Source organism: Brassica napus, chromosome C7 (assembly GCF_020379485.1).
Source record: "Brassica napus cultivar Da-Ae chromosome C7, Da-Ae, whole genome shotgun sequence".
NCBI classification, from domain to species: Eukaryota; Viridiplantae; Streptophyta; class Magnoliopsida; order Brassicales; family Brassicaceae; genus Brassica; species Brassica napus.
In genome coordinates, this window is record NC_063450.1 from 52,866,688 (window position 1) to 52,884,808 (window position 18,121).

Genomic DNA, 18,121 nt, shown 5'->3' on the forward strand with positions numbered 1-18,121 from the left:
TAGCAATTTTGATACTATATCGTTCACAATAATCAAAACATGTATGGTGGAACATGGTCACTCGCGAAATCTTGATAAATCAATGTTTTACTCTTAAATCCTACATCTATGAATAGAGATCAAAACGGTGGTGAAGATATTAAAATTATAAACAAATAATCAGTTTTTAAATACTATGCATAAGAAAATGTCAAATATTATTAATTATTTATCTAACCAAAGTTTTATCAAAAATAAAAATTATAATAATAATCTAAAAATATAAAAGTAATATTTTTTATAGAAAACTGAAATCATCATATATTATAAAACAAAATTTACTAAAACATCAACTATTAAAAAGAATGACTAAAACATAAAAATCCAATTATTAAAAATTATTAGTATTTTCTAAATACTGTGTAATTTTTATCTCTTTCCTTTCCGGCATAAAGATAATAATTGGATTATTTTTCTCCTAATTAAGCATATTTTCTTCCTACATCTATAAGATATATTTCCATTTGTTAGTCGTAATATCCTTCCATATAATATTGTCGTGCATTCTTTCTTATTCAATTACAATACTCTCATTATTTTTCCAACAACAAAACAGTTGTATAATTATATTTTTGTTTCTCGAATTTCTTTAATTCCTTACTACTCCTGGCAACCTCAATTTCCATCTCTAACATTATAAGCACAACACAACATTGTATAATATGAAAAACAAACTTTTATACTATACAACAGAAGTCAGTTGACGATTAATAACAAATAAATCGTTAAGCGGTTACATATCCACTAATCAGGCCGTTTACAATTTCACGATCTTCATTATTATTTTCATGGTTCTTCTAATCATATATCTTCCACAAAATAATCACTAAAAAATACTCCATCGATAACAAAACAAAATGTGAATCTGAAGACGACAAAGCGAGAAGAACTGAAATCAAAGAATTTGAAAACATTCATTCTCCTTGAAATGACAAGACTGAATTATTTTTTATATAAATGAAGAGCAAATTATTTTGAATTTTATTTCATTTACCAGGGATGACTAGTTTTGGGGTTTTGCTGATATTCTTCATGTATGGTTGGTGTCACATAATTTCCAGGCGGGCCAATGGGAGGAACATGAGGATGGCTGATGGTTTTCATTTTACTGTTTATCGGTTTCTCATTCTAATTCATTTTGCAAATCTTTTACGTCCAGTGAAGAATCGAGGTTACTTTCACGAGTTGTGTTTACAGTTATATGTAGACAAATTTTCAGAGAATATCAAACCAACATAAGAATCATCTAAAGATTGGAAAAACACCAATGAAGACTAGCTTGAAAAGACAAAGGAATAGCATCTAAAATGTTGAGTTAATGAATGCTAATGGCCTCTTTTAACAATTTGGTGAGTTGTTACCTTTTTTTCATCTTATAATTAATCATTATTATATTTAGTTTATTTTGTAGATCTCTACAACAAGCATTTATATTATATTTAAATATTATTTACAAAACCATTAATGTTGGTTGAATTTCTTTTCAACATTGAAGTTTTTTTTTTTAATCATTTATGGAAAGAATGAGAGTAATTGGTTGACTTTAACTTTAATTTTTACCTACAACCATAAAAATCACCAATCATGTTTTATATCTCTTTTATTAAAACAGAATCATTCTCATGGACCCAACTTTTTGTAAGTTTTTAAATTAAATACACACTTCTTTTATATAGTTAAACTAGAAATTTTCCTACGCCATGCGCAAAAATAGTAATTTTTAACATAACATTTTTTATTTCAAAAGAAAATCTTGATTTATATTTCAACATTATTAATTTATATTTTAAATTCAATGGTTATAAGAAATCATAAAAGTATTTTTGTAATCTTTTTTTTTGTATAATTATTTAAATTTGATTTGATTTAATTTTTAATAAAGATAAAATTAGATTTTATAAAAATAATTTTAATTATATTATTGTGTTTAATGATTATTTATTTTAAATATATATATATATATATAATATCTTCCCATCTAATTTTAAATATATAAATATATATATATATATATATATATATATATATATTTACATATAAATATAAATTCTAATAAATTTGAGACTTTGTTTGTTTTAGTTAAACTGAAAAATCTTTATGTTAATTTAAATGATGAAGATGAACGGATAAATTTAAAATATGTTTAAAATGTTTAAATATTTAACTATCAATTTTGTTTTGGATTTGTGTTACTTTATTTAGTTTATTTTTATTAATGTGAGATACATATATACATATATAATATTATTTTAATTGTGATATATGAATTATTAATATATTTAATAGTTTACTATAAATAAATATTTATATGGAAAATTGACATTAATGATGATATATGAGTTATTTTTATTACCGTATTTAAAAGGGGTTTTTGCCAAAACTAACCCACAACTTGATTTTAATCCCAAACCTATACCCAAACTTGAATCAAATGCAAAACTAACCTAAAAGCCTAGCGAAATTACAGCTCAACCCCTTGTGACCAAACAAAAAAATAGAAGCCATTTTTACGAATATAGCCCCAGTAAATCGTCTGAGTCGTCTGAGATGTTGGAAGTCTTCTGGACGACTGAAGTTTAAGTCGTCTGGTACCAGTTTATTTTAAAAATAATTTATAAATCTTGTAAAAAAATATTTTGATGCGTGAAAAATAAAAATCAAGTAATTATAAACAGTTTTAAGTGATATAAATTAAGATATGATAAAATTGATTTGTTTTGAAGATAGATGAGTGGAAGTAGTGAATCATGAAATACTTTGGTTTAGGAGTTTGGCAAACATATGTTGTAGTATTGTATGTATTGTTAGGGTTAGATTTTGGAAAACTAAAATGTTTTTTTCAAAAATTAGTTTTCACCTATATGTGTTTATTTATGTGTATAGTAAACACTTTTCAAGTTTGATTTGATTTTATGAAGTCTTTAATTAGATAATTAAGTTTAGGGGTTATGTTTAGGGTGTGACGACTTATATTTCAGTCGTCTGTTGAATAATTTACTCGGACGACGTATATTTTAGTTGTCTGTTGAATAATTTACTCGGACGACTTACATTTCAGTTGTCTGGTGAAGAAATTAAAACAGATGACTTACATGTAAGTCGTCCAAATATTCCCGCCTAAAATTTTTTAAAAAAATTATTTTCCCGCTTAAATAATTTAAACCAGACGACTTACTTGTAAGTCGTCTAGAAAGTCTTCTATTTTAGTTTCCCGCTAAAAATATTAAACTCTTCTGGACGACTTACATGTAAGTCATCTGTTTTAATTTCTTCACCAGACGACTGAAATGTAAGTCGTCCAGGAAGTCGTCTGAGTAAAAAATATTTAATCTAATTGGATTTTTTGTCTCCCTATATAAAGAAAAATTTACACATTCTCTCTCCTCCTCTCAAATGGCTGCAACAAAAATGTAATGTTCATCATTCTATAACTCTCCAACCTCTCTCTAATCTCTTTGACTTGAAAACACCAAACTTTATATGAATTTTTCAGTTTTGTCTCATGTATTTCTTACTAATCTATCTCTTTTACAGGTTTTTAATCAAATGGTACTCATCTTCCATTAATTTAAAGGTAAATCTATTAATTTTAGATATGAATTTTTGTGTGTTCTATAAATGTAGATTTATCTAATCTTCCACTCATTTTCTCTATTTTTAAGTCATTTGAACGTTTTTGGATATGCAGGTTTTTCAGATCTGGATTTGATATGCAGGTTTTTCAGATCTGAAAGACTTCTTGGACGACTTACCTGTTAGTCGTCTGGAAGTCGTCTGGACTTCTTGGAAGTCTTCTGACAAAGTCGTCTGGACTTCCAGGAAGTCGTCTGGACTTCCAGGAAGTCGTCTGAACTTCATGGAAGTCTTCTGACAAAGTCTCCCTTTCATAATAGATCTGAGCGTTTTGGTAAGTTCTTATGACTGATTTTTCTTCATTTGGGAACTTCTTGTTGTATAAAGTTCTTACTTTTTTCCCAAACTAAAACTCTCCAAACCCACTCTAATCTCTTTGACTTGAAAACAGCAAACTTTATATGAATTTTCCAGTTTTGTCTCATGTCTTTCTTACTAATCTATCTTTTTTGCAGGTTTTTAATTAGATGGTACTCATCTTCCACTAATTTAAAGGTAGATCTATTATTTTTAGATATGTATTTTTGTGTGTTCTGTAAAGGTAGATTTATCTAATCTTTCACTCATTTTTTCTGTTTTTAAGCCATTTGAACGTTTTTGGATATGCAGGTTTTTCAGATCTGGATTTAATATGCAGGTTTTTCAGATCTGGAAGACTTCTGGGACGACTTACCTGTTAGTCGTCTGGAAGTCGTCTGGAAGTCGTCTGGACTTCTTGGAAGTCTTCTGACAAAGTCGTCTGGACTTCCTGTAAAGTCGTCTGGACTTCCTGTAAAGTCGTCTGAACTTCCTGTAAAGTCGTCTGGAAGTCGTCTGAACTTCCTAAAAGTCTTCTGACAAAGTCGTCTGAACTTCTTGGAAGTCGTCTGGACTTCTTAGAAGTCGTCTGGACTTCTTAAAAGTCGTGTGGTCTTGTCTACTCAAGTGGAATCCAAGCTTGTCTTTGTAGAGGAATGATCTATAATAGTTTTGTTTGTGGTCTGTTTTGTGAATTGCATGTCTACTCTTTTAGTTGTGAATTTTTTGTAAAATCAGTAATAATGTTTTCCAAGATGTATTAAATGTGCTAACAATGTGTTTACACATTTACAAATCAATGAAATAATAGACTTCAGTAGCCTTTTTTTTATCTTTGGATCTCTCATATGCAATAATAAACTCCAATGGCCTTTTTCTCATCTTAATAAACAAGAATGTTGGTAGCTTTATATTGATACAACATTTTAAGAAGTATTTTAACCCTTCTTCCAACTCATAACAATAGTCATCATTATTGTCTATAACAATAATACTTAAGAGATGGAAACAAACAATAGTAACTAGTCAAAGCATATCATATTTTATTATAAGTTTGCGTTGAAAAACTTAGTCAAATTTAGTAAAACTAAGGGAGAGAACATATTTTGTAAATATGAGTTTTACATATCTTGAAGTTACTTATCACTCTTAAAAATACAAGTTATTCAAAAACTAACGTAGAAGACTTAAAAACTAGCGGAGAAGACGCGGACGACATCAATCTAAGTTGTCCAGACGACTAAACTATACGTCGTCTGGTCAACACAGAGGTTATTTTTGCAATTGACTTTGAAATCTGTTATTTCGGACGACTGAAAAATAAGTCGTCTACTATTGTTTGGCTAAAAAAAAAACTCCAAAAAAGCTAGACGACTTACATTTCAGTCGTCATAGGTTAGTTTTGCATTTGACTGGATAATTTCAGAAGTTTGACTTTTCTGGACGACTTACATTTCAGTCGTCTAGTGAAAATTAAAATAATAATATTTTTTTAAAAGTAGACGACTTACAGTTAAGTCGTCATAGGTTAGTTTTGCAATTGAAAAAAAAACTTCAAAATTTAATTATACCCAGACGACTTATACTTCAGTCGTCCACGAGACGACTTACTTGTAAGTCATCCAGAATTTTTTTCTGAGATTCTGGTCAAACCTCGTAAATCCTGGACGACTTACATTTCAGTCGTCTCGTGGACGACTGAATTATAAGTCGTCTGTAAATAATTAAATCTTGAAGTTTTTTTGTCATTTGCAAAACTAACCTATGACGACTTAACTGTAAGTCGTCTACTTTTAAAAAAATATTATTATTTTAATTTTCGCCAGACGACTGAAATGTAAGTCGTCTGGGGAAGTCAAACTTCTGAAATTATCCAGTCAAATGCAAAACTAACCTATGACGACTGAAATGTAAGTCGTCTAGGTTCTTTGGAAATTTTTTTGAAACCAAACAAAAACAGACGACTTAACTTTCAGTCGTCTCAGGTTACAGATTTCAAAGTCAATTGCAAAAATAACCTCTGCGTTGACCAGACGACTTCCAGGTAAGTTGTCTGCAGCCAGACGACTTCTCAAGTAAGTCGTCTGACGAACAGATCTGGAAAAAAACTCGATGTCATACCTTAAATTGGTGAGATAAGTTCCTTAACATACATAAGGCTTCTCCAAGCACACAAAATCACAAACGAAAGTAACCCACCCAGAATCGTTAGCTTCTATGACTCTATGAACCATAAAAAATTTAGAATCAAAATCTTGGGTTTTTTTAGCTCATTGTGGAGAGAAAGTGAGAGATATGTTGTGTTTAGTTCACAAGAATGGAAAAAGAAGAAGGGTAAATCGATTTTGGGAGCATTAAGAGCTTCAAATTGGTTGTTCATGGTGGTTATGGTATTGATGACAATGGCAATCTTGTAATTACTTGAAGATGATGAGGGTGAGAGAGTAAAAATGTCATTTTCGAAAAAAAAAAGAAAAAAAAAATTGATGGCATTTTCGTAAATTATATGAACTTGTGGGGTGAATAGGGCAAAACCAATTTTCAAAAAAAAAGGAGGTTAGTTTTGTGTTTGACTTTAAGTTATAGGTCAATTCTGCAAAAAACCCTATTTAAAATCCCTGCAAAAAAAAATAAATTTTATAAAGAAATTTTACATCTCACAATTAATATGATGTCATGTCATTATTTTCTAAAACCATGTCATCTATTTTAAGTGTCATGTCATCTTTTTTTTAGCGAGAATGATTGTAGTGACGACATATGTATAAATCACTTCGCAAATATAGTCTAGGGGATTCAATCTTTTAATTATGGAAAATAACATTATATTACTAAATGTGCTTCCAAATAACACAATAACTAATCTTGTGTCCAAACAATATAAAATACTAAGTCCTACATTTTTAATAAATTTTTATTTATTTTCTTTTTAATTATTTGATTTAAACCACTCAAATAATTTATAAAAAGTTAAAAATAAGTATAACTATTTTTGCTGGTTTAGATACTACATAAAATCATAATATGAAACTAATTAAATTAATATGCGAGAATATATTCTTAAATTGTTTTTATTCTTAAGATCATAAAACTATATATGTGAGATTGTGATTGGTTTAAGCTGGCATCAAATAGTTTTATACAAATAAAATTTTAGAGTCCATAAATAAACATCAAATAAGTTTTATAATTATAAATTTATCAAATAAATATATATCACAAATTTAAACAAACAAATTACAGATATATTGTTAAAAATTCGTAATGAACCGGGTTGAAATAATTTAAAACAAAATTAATTAATATTTTAGATAATTTTCTTATTTAATAAAAATATAAAATAATATAATTATATCTTTCTCAAATACACTAAAATAAAAATGTCAAAACATTACTTATACAAAATGTTAAAATCTGTTGATATTGTTAATTAGATTTTGTCAAAAAATATTTCCCACTTTTAAGCGCGGATCGTAATCTAGTCGGTAAAAGATCACATAAAGTAAATTTTATACGGATACAACTCAACTAATCACTCCTAATATCAACTAATAAAAACCAAAAATGGCAAGAACTATTAGTATATGGACGTTCTATTTTGTTTTATTTTTATTTTTTTACTACATGGACGTTCACTTTATTTTGTTAATTTATTTAACTGTAAAATTATTATAATATAATGCATTTAGTTAATGTGATTATTTGTATTTTTATAAATATACAAAAAATTATATTTAAACGTTCATAATAACTAACATTCATATCTCTAGTCAGTTTTTATGTGTCACACTCACTTTAATTCTAAGTACGGTTAATTTCCTAGCTATCTTGATGAAATATAAATATTATATATGATTGCCATTAATAACAACTATTTTTATTTTCTTTTTCATAATAAAAATTAAATAAAAATTTTAGTTAAATTTTCTCTTTTGAAAAAGCACATAAATAAGAAAAAGGAATATTTATAAAAACGTAAAATTATAGATTTTTATACGTAAACGAGTTTAAATTTTACCTTTTATCTTTAATTTTCTTTTAACTTAAATTTTTTTTTTCTAAAAAGAAAACTTAAATTTCTTATTATAAAAAGTTAGATTATATAAACGAAATTTCTTTTTGTTTTATTTATATTTGTCAAAAAAACATAAACAAAAAAAAGAAATATCTATGAATTTTCAAAATATAGACTTATATATTTTATCGAAAACATGTACAAAATTATGTATATATATATCAACCTAAGGAAAACTAAACAAAATCTAATTTTCAAGATTATTTTATTTTAGTTATAACCAAAAAATTATGATTCATTTCAAAAAGATGATATAACCCAATATACCAAAATAAATAATGAAACCAATCAACATATTAACATTTAAATCAACCAATTATTATGATTTATCTATTATATATTCTTATATGTGCATGAACTTTTAAAATATTACAAGTCATGTTTATTAATGCATAGCTGATTTAATATTTTTTTCTATTTTCTAAACCAGATATATCAAACTATACAAAATTTTATTAAATATATACACAAATATAAGAGGATAACTGAACTACCTGCTAATAAACCAATTTTAACTCATTAAAAAATCATCATCAACTTATAAAAACATATACAACTCAGCGTACCAAAATGATTAGTTAAAATAATACAAAATATTAGAGTCAAAATCACATATCTAATTAAGATAAAAACGTAAAAATACTTAAAACATTTTTTTATACATACAAATTACAAAATTACCTAAAACTTATAAACAAACAAAATAAAATATTTATTTTATAAATTTTTATCTCCACAGGAGAATCACCTAGTTTATATTTATATTTAAACAAAACATGTAACATTTACATATTTTAAGTTCATTTTTGTATTAAATTTTTATATTAAGAAATATAATGTGCTCCTGCATAGCAGGGGATAATACTAGTATATAATAAAACATTCGGTGCAAATCCCTAATCTGCAAGATTTGGACTGCTGAAGACTCGCTTCAAACTAGGACACACTGCTCGGAACCTCGCCATGCTCACCGAGGATATCTGTTAATCACCAAGACATGGTTTTCAAAATTTGAAGTATCTTACGAAGCCATGAGATTATTTGCTAAATTTTGATACCGAAGTAAAACACTCCCTATAATTATTACCTTTGAACAGAAACGGAGATCCAGTGTCTCTAGTGAGCAGCATCTTGATATAGCAGCTTCAACTCCTGCTTCATCCATGTTACAAGACTACCAAAGACAAAGGTTGGTATCAAAGTGTGTTTCGTGATAACACATGCACAAGTACTGGAACTGTAGATATCCATCTTTAACATATATAAAGGCATAAAAGAAGCTTAGTATAGGGCAAAAACGTACCTGAAGAAAGAGACTAGCCAATCTTGGGCAGCCAAGCTTCAGTACTTCCAGAGAGCAACAGTTGCTAAGGAGTAAAACCAATCATTGATGAGAAATAAAGATTAAAGTCAAATAACAAATGATAAATCCTCACACACCTTAGATTAAGCAAAACCAGGTTGGAACAGGCAAGATCAACCTCCTTTAAATTGACCGATAGTGAAAGGTTCAGTGTTGATAAATGATAAAATCGAGCTGCTGGCAGTATCAACACTTTTCTGATATTGGGGCAACCCACACAATTGAGGTTTTGCAGTAACCGGTTGGCTGCTTCAGCTGGTTCTCGAGTAGTCTCACCAGAACTGTATACACCAAAGTAATCAAATGGCTGCACATTGGTTGAACCCCAATCAAGGTCATGCATATTAACACAGCCGTTCAAGCTCAAATGGGTCAAGTGTGTGCAGCACGCAAGTAGATCGTCAATCGCAGTCTGACAGAGAGTTCCATAAGACAGGTCTAACTCTTCAAGTGCCGGTAAAGCACCTTCTTTGTATAGAGGCTCCAGTGATGAGTCAGTGAGATATTTGCAGGCTTGTAATTTGAGTACCTAAACAATAAAATACATAAAGAATGCATAGGCATAAGAAGTTCTCGTGAAAAGGAGATTAAGTATATATGCTCTCTTGTCGACAGTCAAATAAAGTCTTAATTACCTTCAGTCGAATACAGGACTTGAAGACAGGCTCCAAATTCATCAAGAAAGTGTACGACAAATCAAGAACAGTCAGATTTGGGAGCCCGTTCAAGGAAGACAGACCATCAGAGCCAATAGAAGGACACGACATTAGCACCAGTGACTCAATCAGTGGGCAAGAAGAAGTGGTTGCAGATAGACAGTCATCCCTCAGTTGGCTGGAGATGTAATCGTGAAAATTGTTTAGCAGCACCATAAGATTATTCACGAAGTTGAAAAATAACAAACAAATGTATAATTACCCGCAGAAAGACGCATCTAAAGATGTTAACAGAGGACAAATGATGGATGCTTCAGACAGTACACCACAGCCTTTCAATTCAAGGGACACCATATAAGGTGCTTCGATATTGAGCACACTCAATTTCGGACATATTCCTAGATTCAGAGACCGGAGCGCAACCTATTCACAACCAGAAAGGAAGAAGCAAGAAATACATCAGTAAAGACAAGTTAGTTATTTTAAATGAGAGAAGCAACACTCACAGGCTGGAATAATGCAGTTTCAAGATGATCACATCCATCCAAACAGATCTGCTCTATGCGAGGGCACTTCAACTCGAGAGAAGTAACAGCACGACAGCCAACAAGGGACAGACTAGCCAACGATGAATTGCTGAATCGTACTTCTGTTAAGCTCTACAAGTTGATACAAGAATTAGTTAAGCAATCAGCAAAATATCAGACAATGTCCGTTTTCATTTCAGTTAAATTATTTCACTATGTTTTTTTCATTCTGTTATCCTATATAGCAGATAGCTGTAGCCAAAAGAACAGGAAGAAACTGTATCACACCTCACAGTTGTCAAGAATTAATGATTTCAGTATTGGGCATCCACCATCATCACTAAATATTTCACAAACAGCGTTTGAGAGCGATTCACAATCAGAGAGATCCACTTCTTGCAAGGACTGGCATTGCAGAACTAATGTTGTCAAATTCTCCTGTTTCTGGAGAGCTAACCGCTGCAACCAAAATGAATATATTAACGGGTTAATCAGAAAAAAAATCCAACTAATGGAACAACATGTAATAATAAATCATGATAACTAAGTTCATACTCGAAGGGAGTTTGAAGTGATTGTGATTCGGCGAAGCGCTGGACAGTTTGAGATAGTGATAGATGAAAGCATTACGCTTTGCAAGTTCAGCTCTGTGAATCTGTTAAACACAGAAAAAAGAGGACACTTGTGTAAAATAAAATAATACCAGGATCGTTTTTAAGGCGTAAATCAAAGTTGAGGACTATACTTGCGGCAATGGACTAGGCTTATACTCTGCAAACGGGAGAGATGCAACACGACAGATGTCAACAGATTACAATTATCAAGCTCCAAAACCTGCAATAGATGATATGTGATTAACTCAACTGAAAACAGTGACCTCTAGTTAAGGACAAAAGCAATCACAGACCTCCAGCGCAGGACTGTTAGCAATCCAAGTCATAGACGCTGATGTTATACCCTCACAGCTATGAAGCTTGAGAACTGTCAACATGGGGAGATGTACTGACTTCAAAGAGGAAAAGAGCACACAAGTCAGAAAAATGAGTACGAAACTGCAGATGAGAAAGGAAAAACAGCATCAGATAACAGAATCAACCTCAAGAGATATATTGGGGCAGTATGAAGCATTAAGAATATGGAGACTAGCACAAGCCTGGGCTATTTCACGCAAAGTTTCATCGCTGACACAGGAACAGTTGGAAACATCGAGCGACTCTAACTGAGGACACGAAATGGCAGCTGAACGGATAGCAGCATCCAGGAGCTTATGGCACGAGGCTATATCAAGAAGTTGAAGGAGTGGACAGTTAAGCATCGCCTGTGACATGTTGCTTCTTTTTAATGATAAAGACCTGAGCTGCGGACACCTAGAAGAGAGAAAAAATAATGATAATTGAGTATGACTTACACAAACAAATAGGAATGAAAACGAATTTATTGAAAAAACTTCACCTGATAGACAAACGCATGACGCGGCATTTTGTAATCTTAAGTTCACGTAGCCGATCATGACTCAGGTGAATTTCCTGAGCACCATTCCCCAAAATAGCCTCATTTACAGTCACGCTCCTTAACATATTACACTCCCCCAATGCCTGGAAGAAGTTTTCACTGATATGACCTTTTCCTACAGTTAAGACCTCCAGATTCCTGAAACAGACGAAAAGATTGAGATGGATATATATCAAGAAACCATATCAGACTAAACAAAACAGATACCTCAAAGTGGTGGCTGCTTTCATAGCCAGAGCGTTAACAGAAGGAGTGCCATAAACATTCACTTCAGTGGCATTGGGATAGCGAAGACACATGTCTTCAACTGCACACAAAGCAACGAAAGGTTATATTTTATTTATGTACATTATGCCTTCCGTTTATGGATTAGTAAAACGGAAGGAATACAAGTTTAAGTAACATAGCGGAGGCATATTTTGGTGCTTATATTTTATTTTAAAGGCCAACCTTTTCATAAAAATGCAGAACCAATGCCCTCAAAGTCACAATTCTATTGTACTGTCACGGAATATCAAACAAATGTACAAGAGTACAAGACTCGATAAACACACTATCAATTCTCGAATTCCTTCAAGGTTTACACAATCAGCAGCAGATTTAATACGTTTTACAAGCATTTCTATTTTAAAAAAAAAAATCTAGTTTGTTTTCTTCAAACGGAAAATAACAAACAAGACACATTTAACAAATGCATGAAGAACAACTTACATTGCTCGATAGAAATCCTCATATTCTCAAAGTTCAAGGCCTTCCAAAAATCCTCATGAGAACTAGCTACTCTCCACTGACGACACACCATAGCAGAGCGACAGAGGTCGATGTGATTCAAGAACGAGAATACCTGATGAACAAAAAAATTATTAAAAATAAAATAAAATGATACCTACAAATCAATGTTAAATGAAAAAAAAAAAAAAATTCAATGTGTACCATATGCAAGAGGTCATCAGTCAAATCAATATGAACTTCAAAATCTTCTGATTCAGAAGAACCGTTATCATCTCCCTCATCTTTCTTCCCATCTTTCCGACTATAATTCAAGATGAAGTTCTGACAGAACATATCCACATCCGTCCTAGAAGAAGAGGCAACCCCAAAACTCACAGTTCTCTCCACCGACGAACCAGCATCTGAAGATACCCCGGAAGCTGACCGTGACTCACTGCAACTAAACTTCAGCATCAGAATCACACAAAACGAACAAACAACAATAAAAAAAAGTTAAAGAGCTCACGCAAGGCCAGAGTAGACTTTAGCACGTTTATGATACGAATCGTGATCAGCTTCCTCCATCGTACAATCCTCACCTACAGCAGCAGCAGCAGCAGCATTGCTACTCTCTCCTTGAAGAACTAAATGAGGATGGGAGCGAATCTCAGATGACCATAACTGCTCCAATTCAGTACCGTCCTCCTCCTCCTCCTCCGTCGCAGCACGCATCATCTCCTCACACATAGGCCAACGCTCGTCCTCACTGACTCCTAGCTCAGTCTGGTTTAGATCCAAATCGACATCGTCGTTGTTGTTGTTGTTGTTGTTGTCCATAGCCGATTGTTTCAGTCTACCTTCCTCCTCCTCGTCGGTGAAGCAATCAAAACACCAAATCCTCATGCAACACACCCCGGAAACGAAATTTCCGGTCTCGATCTACCACATTTATCGAAAACCCGATCAGAATTTGGAAAGCCCAGAAGGAATTCAGAGCAATTGAATCTCTGATTCGGGATTTAGAAGATGAGAAGGAGGAGATCGAAGGTTAACCTAATTTAGATTAGGGTTTGAGAGAGAGAGAGAGGTGAATTGGATCAGATCTTGGGTAAGGGATAGTGAGGAGGGTGAGGCGTATTATGTGGTTCTTGTTGGAGAAGAGGCTTTCAAGTTTTAAAAGTGGGCGGTGATAAGATTCCGGCGATTCGGGAGAGAAAAATATCGGCGACGATGGAAAGAGAATGGCGAAAAGATTACTAATCGAAGAAAACAAACAGCTCGGTTTGGGCTCCTTGGCTTCACCGTTCTTTTTTGTTCAGGGATGTCGTTTCGAAACGGTGCCGTTTAGTAGTGTGGTCACTGGTCAGATGTGCGCACGAACGTAGCTCAAGCGGGGTCAAGCCTAGGGAACTTGTCCAAGTCTTGTTCTAAAGTATGGTTCAGTTTATTTTTCAACATCAGTCTTAATTATGATTAAAAAAAAAAAAAATCGGCTAGAATAAAAACAGAGCAAACGGAAGATTCATTACATTTATTTTAGTTAATTTCTTTCTGTTTATTATAGATTTTTTCGTTTATATTTTTCTGACATAAACCATTTTTATATTTCTAAGTTTTTTTTTTTCTACTGTTCTTCTAATCTGAATCACTGATCGGAACATTAGTTAAAAAAACAAAATTAGAGCATTAGTTTGAATGAAAATGAAATTAGAGTTACAGTTTTTCATGCATTAATGTCCAAAAAAAAAAACTTGAACAAATTCATAAATAGTAAAAGCCTATAAAGATTGTGGAGGCACTCTTTGAATGAGGAAAAATAAATGGGATGCAAGATAGAAACCGAATTGAAGGAACTAAATACTCACTTTGCAAATCATCAAAGATGCATGATTTCACTTGCTTCCATGATATAGTCAGATTGTGCAACCTTCTGATCTCATTTGTGCACAGTTTCATTTGATGTTGTTGACCTTTAGCGTTTCAAGGCTTCTATAATTTAATTTAAGAGCCTTGGTAGCATATTAGTTTCACTTACTACCAAAATATACAAAAAAAAAAAACAGACACTAACTATAAAACTACAAGGCTTCTTCTATAGGTTAATAGCTTTGGCCCAATTTAGCTACGGTTCAACCTTTGTATATTAAGCAATGGTGTGACTATTATTAATATTACTCATCTAATCACACCAACAGAAATAACCAACGATGCATGATTTCACTTGCTTCCATGATTTAGGCAGGTTGCAACCTTCTTATCTCCCTTGTGCACAATTTTCATTTGGTGATGTTGATCTTTTTTTGCGTTTTAAGGCTTCTTTGATAAGTTAAGAACTTTGGTATACCATATTAGTTTATATGTTCATCTCACTTACTACCAAGATTAAAAAGTAAGTGACTATTATCAATGATATTCACTCACCACACCAATGCAAGTTGTGTTATATCTGCATCCATTGTTATCATCAGGAGTATCATTCATCAAGAAACGCCTTTAAAGTTTAAACATGTTTCATGTCAAATGTATGAGTAGATATCACTTTCACCTCACCTATATATTCACATTCTATTACCTTGCACTCCAAGCTACACTTTTACTCTCCACCGCATGTTTAAACGAAAAGAAGCAAGACAACAAACTTGCAAGCATCAAGCATCATAAAGACCAAACTTAACCTGAGACCCCATATCATGAATCCATGGATCCCCTTGTAAGAATGGTCCAACTGTATACTTCATGGCCTCTTCCTTGTTTATAACCCTAAATCCAGGCCATTTAACCCTAGAAGTAGTTTTTCCGCTTGGACCATCGTTTTTGTATTCCGCGTAAAGCAATGTACCAATAGCGAAATCCGTCTCTTGCCATCTCAACCAACCAACAGGATCAATCACGTCCTCGATCGTGGACTCCATCACAACTGTTCTAGAATGGTTCTTACACGGCCGACCTAAGTAGCTTTTGAACTGAGCTTTAACAGGTTTAAGATCTTCGTTTGGAGCAATTGTACAGTTCTGAATCACAAAGCCTGTTGTCTGAAACTTGTCCACTCGCCCTTGAGACGTCACCGTGTTCTTCTGCCCTTGTACTCCTTTTCTGATAAAGATGTTACAGTTCTGAAATAGGGCGGCCGCGTCACCGAATATGAAGTCTATTGTTCCGACAATGACACAACTACGGTAGAATTGTCGGTGCGTGTATGCGTATAATGTGTCTTGGTAGCCTTCGAATCTACAGTTTTGGAAAACTGAACGGTCGGATTGGACACGTATGGCGACCGCTTGGTGCTTGTCAGGTCCAGCCGTGTTCCGGAACCCCATGGAATGTGCCATGAATCCTTCTCCTTGTGCCACTGTAAGTAATCAAGACCATAAAAGGTTATTAATATTGCACTTCATAGTTAGTTTTTTTTCTATTTATATGAACACTAAACTTAAACGTGCATGCAAATAGAAACAAAATTATGTTTGCATGTCACAAAATAATTCTTGAAAACTGAAATATTATGTATTATTCCCTGTTCCCAAATATAAATGTTTTTTTTAAAAACGTCTGTCTATAAAAAAATATTTTACGTTTTCAAGGAATTTTATATAAGTTAATAATGTCAATTCGTAAATTTTAAGAAAATTAGTTGTATTTACTGAGTTACTATTGCTTTAAAATCATTAAAAATAGTTAATCATAAATTGTTTATTATTAAATTTTAATATGTTAACATGCATAAACATAAAAATATTTTTTTTTAGAAACATGTGAATTTTCAATTGTTTATCATCATATAAACGCAAATGCATAAATTATATTCTACACAATTGAGAGATTAAACCTCTAAGAAATCAGGATATACCAAATGTGGCTGTGAGGAACGTACGGACTTTCTTTGCATGGCTTTTGTTTCCCGTCACGATCGTCTTCTGCGATCCATCACCGACCATTGTAACATTAGCTTTCTTCTTGTCAACAATCACAGATTCATCATAAACTCCATGTTTTATATAAATGGTATATCTATAAAAAAAAAAGAAAAAATTTCTAAGCCTAGAGCCAAGATCCCATCTTCAAAAATATGAACCAATATTATGAAACTGTTTAACAATACCTTCCTTTGTACTTAGCAGGCATTGCTTTAAGTGCAGCATTTATGGTTGTGAAATTTCCACTACCATCTTTAGCCACTATAGCATTAGGTTTCAAAGCCTTCACATCAACAGCTTTTAACATCCTTCTCTCCTTGTTGCCTAACCAAGACGATCTTGATTCAAGAAGATGTCTCGTTTTCACCTTTGTAGCCTTAGAAAGATATGCATCTAAAGACTTGATCATCGCCAGAGAGTTGCTAGTCATCATTTGAGAAGAGTTGAAGTTCTTACGTATCTCAGTTCTGAGTTTCCCTTCTTCAAACCCATCGAGACATGTCTCTTGATGCGACATGACTGCGCTTAACCAAGTGTCTAAATCAGGAGCTATTTTCGCAAAGCTGTTAACCTTTGTGTCGTTGATTCTTTTCATAGAGGTGTTAAGTTCTTCCTTAGCTTCATCCACAAGCAACTTGCACTGCGCTAAAGCGTCTTTTTCATCTTTGTTCCCTGTTTTGAGTTTCAAAACCTTTTCGAAACCTTTCACTAGATCTTCATTGGTTGCTTTTATTGAAGACTTTAAGAGGCTCCTAGGATCAGACAGAGGAGAAGCTGTCTTTGCCCCGTTTTTAAGAGTTTTCTCACAACTTGGTTTGTAAAGAGTTGAATTACAAAGTGCTTTGATAATCTTATCGACCTGGCCGGGCTTATCAGAATGTGCTGCTGCAGAAGATGGTGGTTTATTGCTTGGAGTAGCGGTACTCTTCTCGGAGCTTTTATCTGAGCCTTTAGCTTTACTGTTTGTGTTTGTGGCTTTCACCGGTTCTTGTGATTTTTTTCCAAATGTAACATAAGCAAAAGCACCTCCTGTAATGACAGCAACGACAACAAGCGTAGAGACAACTCCAATGGTGATTTTCTTCCTGAATTTACGTTTTCTGTCAGCGTTTACGCGTTCTTGAATGAGGTCAAAATCTTGAAAAGCCATTTTTTGTTTTTGTTTATCTCTCTTTTAATGGAGGAGACGATCACTTTTATTTTTGTTGACTTTCTTTGATATTTTACTTCTTCAAAAATCAACAAAACTGGTTTGGCTAGGAGAGTTTTGTGGATTGATGCCTATTATTTGCATGTGCGCCAATTTCACGCCTTCTAATTTAAGCTATTGGTTTGTCTTACTGACATTTAAGAAATTTTGTTTTAAAAAGGGACACTAGTTGTTGACAAAAAAA

The 18,121-nt window shown here is 32.5% G+C and overlaps 2 protein-coding genes across 3 annotated transcripts; both read right to left on the bottom strand.

Moving 5' to 3' along the window:
* Nucleotides 1–8,786: 8,786 nt before the first annotated feature.
* On the bottom strand, nucleotides 8,787–14,158 carry LOC106410816 (F-box/LRR-repeat protein 15). 2 transcript variants are annotated; one of them, XM_013851429.3, is made up of 17 exons: nucleotides 13,340–14,158; nucleotides 13,036–13,273; nucleotides 12,814–12,946; nucleotides 12,310–12,409; nucleotides 12,043–12,240; nucleotides 11,687–11,957; nucleotides 11,498–11,596; nucleotides 11,336–11,424; nucleotides 11,146–11,245; nucleotides 10,879–11,049; nucleotides 10,570–10,722; nucleotides 10,326–10,486; nucleotides 10,043–10,241; nucleotides 9,485–9,936; nucleotides 9,348–9,411; nucleotides 9,132–9,218; nucleotides 8,787–9,024 (listed from the first exon to the last, which is right to left on the bottom strand). In XM_013851429.3, exons 1-17 carry the CDS (start codon nucleotides 13,714–13,716, stop codon nucleotides 8,941–8,943), a joined length of 2,976 nt encoding a protein of 991 aa, XP_013706883.1. In that variant the 5' UTR covers nucleotides 13,717–14,158; the 3' UTR covers nucleotides 8,787–8,940. The 2 variants fall into 2 exon arrangements, with proteins under 2 accessions (XP_013706883.1, XP_013706884.1); XM_013851430.3 differs by having other exon boundaries at nucleotides 13,036–13,267; nucleotides 13,340–14,155.
* Nucleotides 14,159–14,584: 426 nt separating this feature from the next.
* LOC106410134 (putative pectinesterase/pectinesterase inhibitor 45) lies at nucleotides 14,585–17,997 on the bottom strand. The gene is made up of 3 exons (XM_013850622.3): nucleotides 16,913–17,997; nucleotides 16,661–16,821; nucleotides 14,585–16,162 (listed from the first exon to the last, which is right to left on the bottom strand). Exons 1-3 carry the CDS (start codon nucleotides 17,875–17,877, stop codon nucleotides 15,462–15,464), a joined length of 1,827 nt encoding a protein of 608 aa, XP_013706076.1. The 5' UTR covers nucleotides 17,878–17,997; the 3' UTR covers nucleotides 14,585–15,461.
* Between the last annotated feature and the right edge of the window lie 124 nt (nucleotides 17,998–18,121).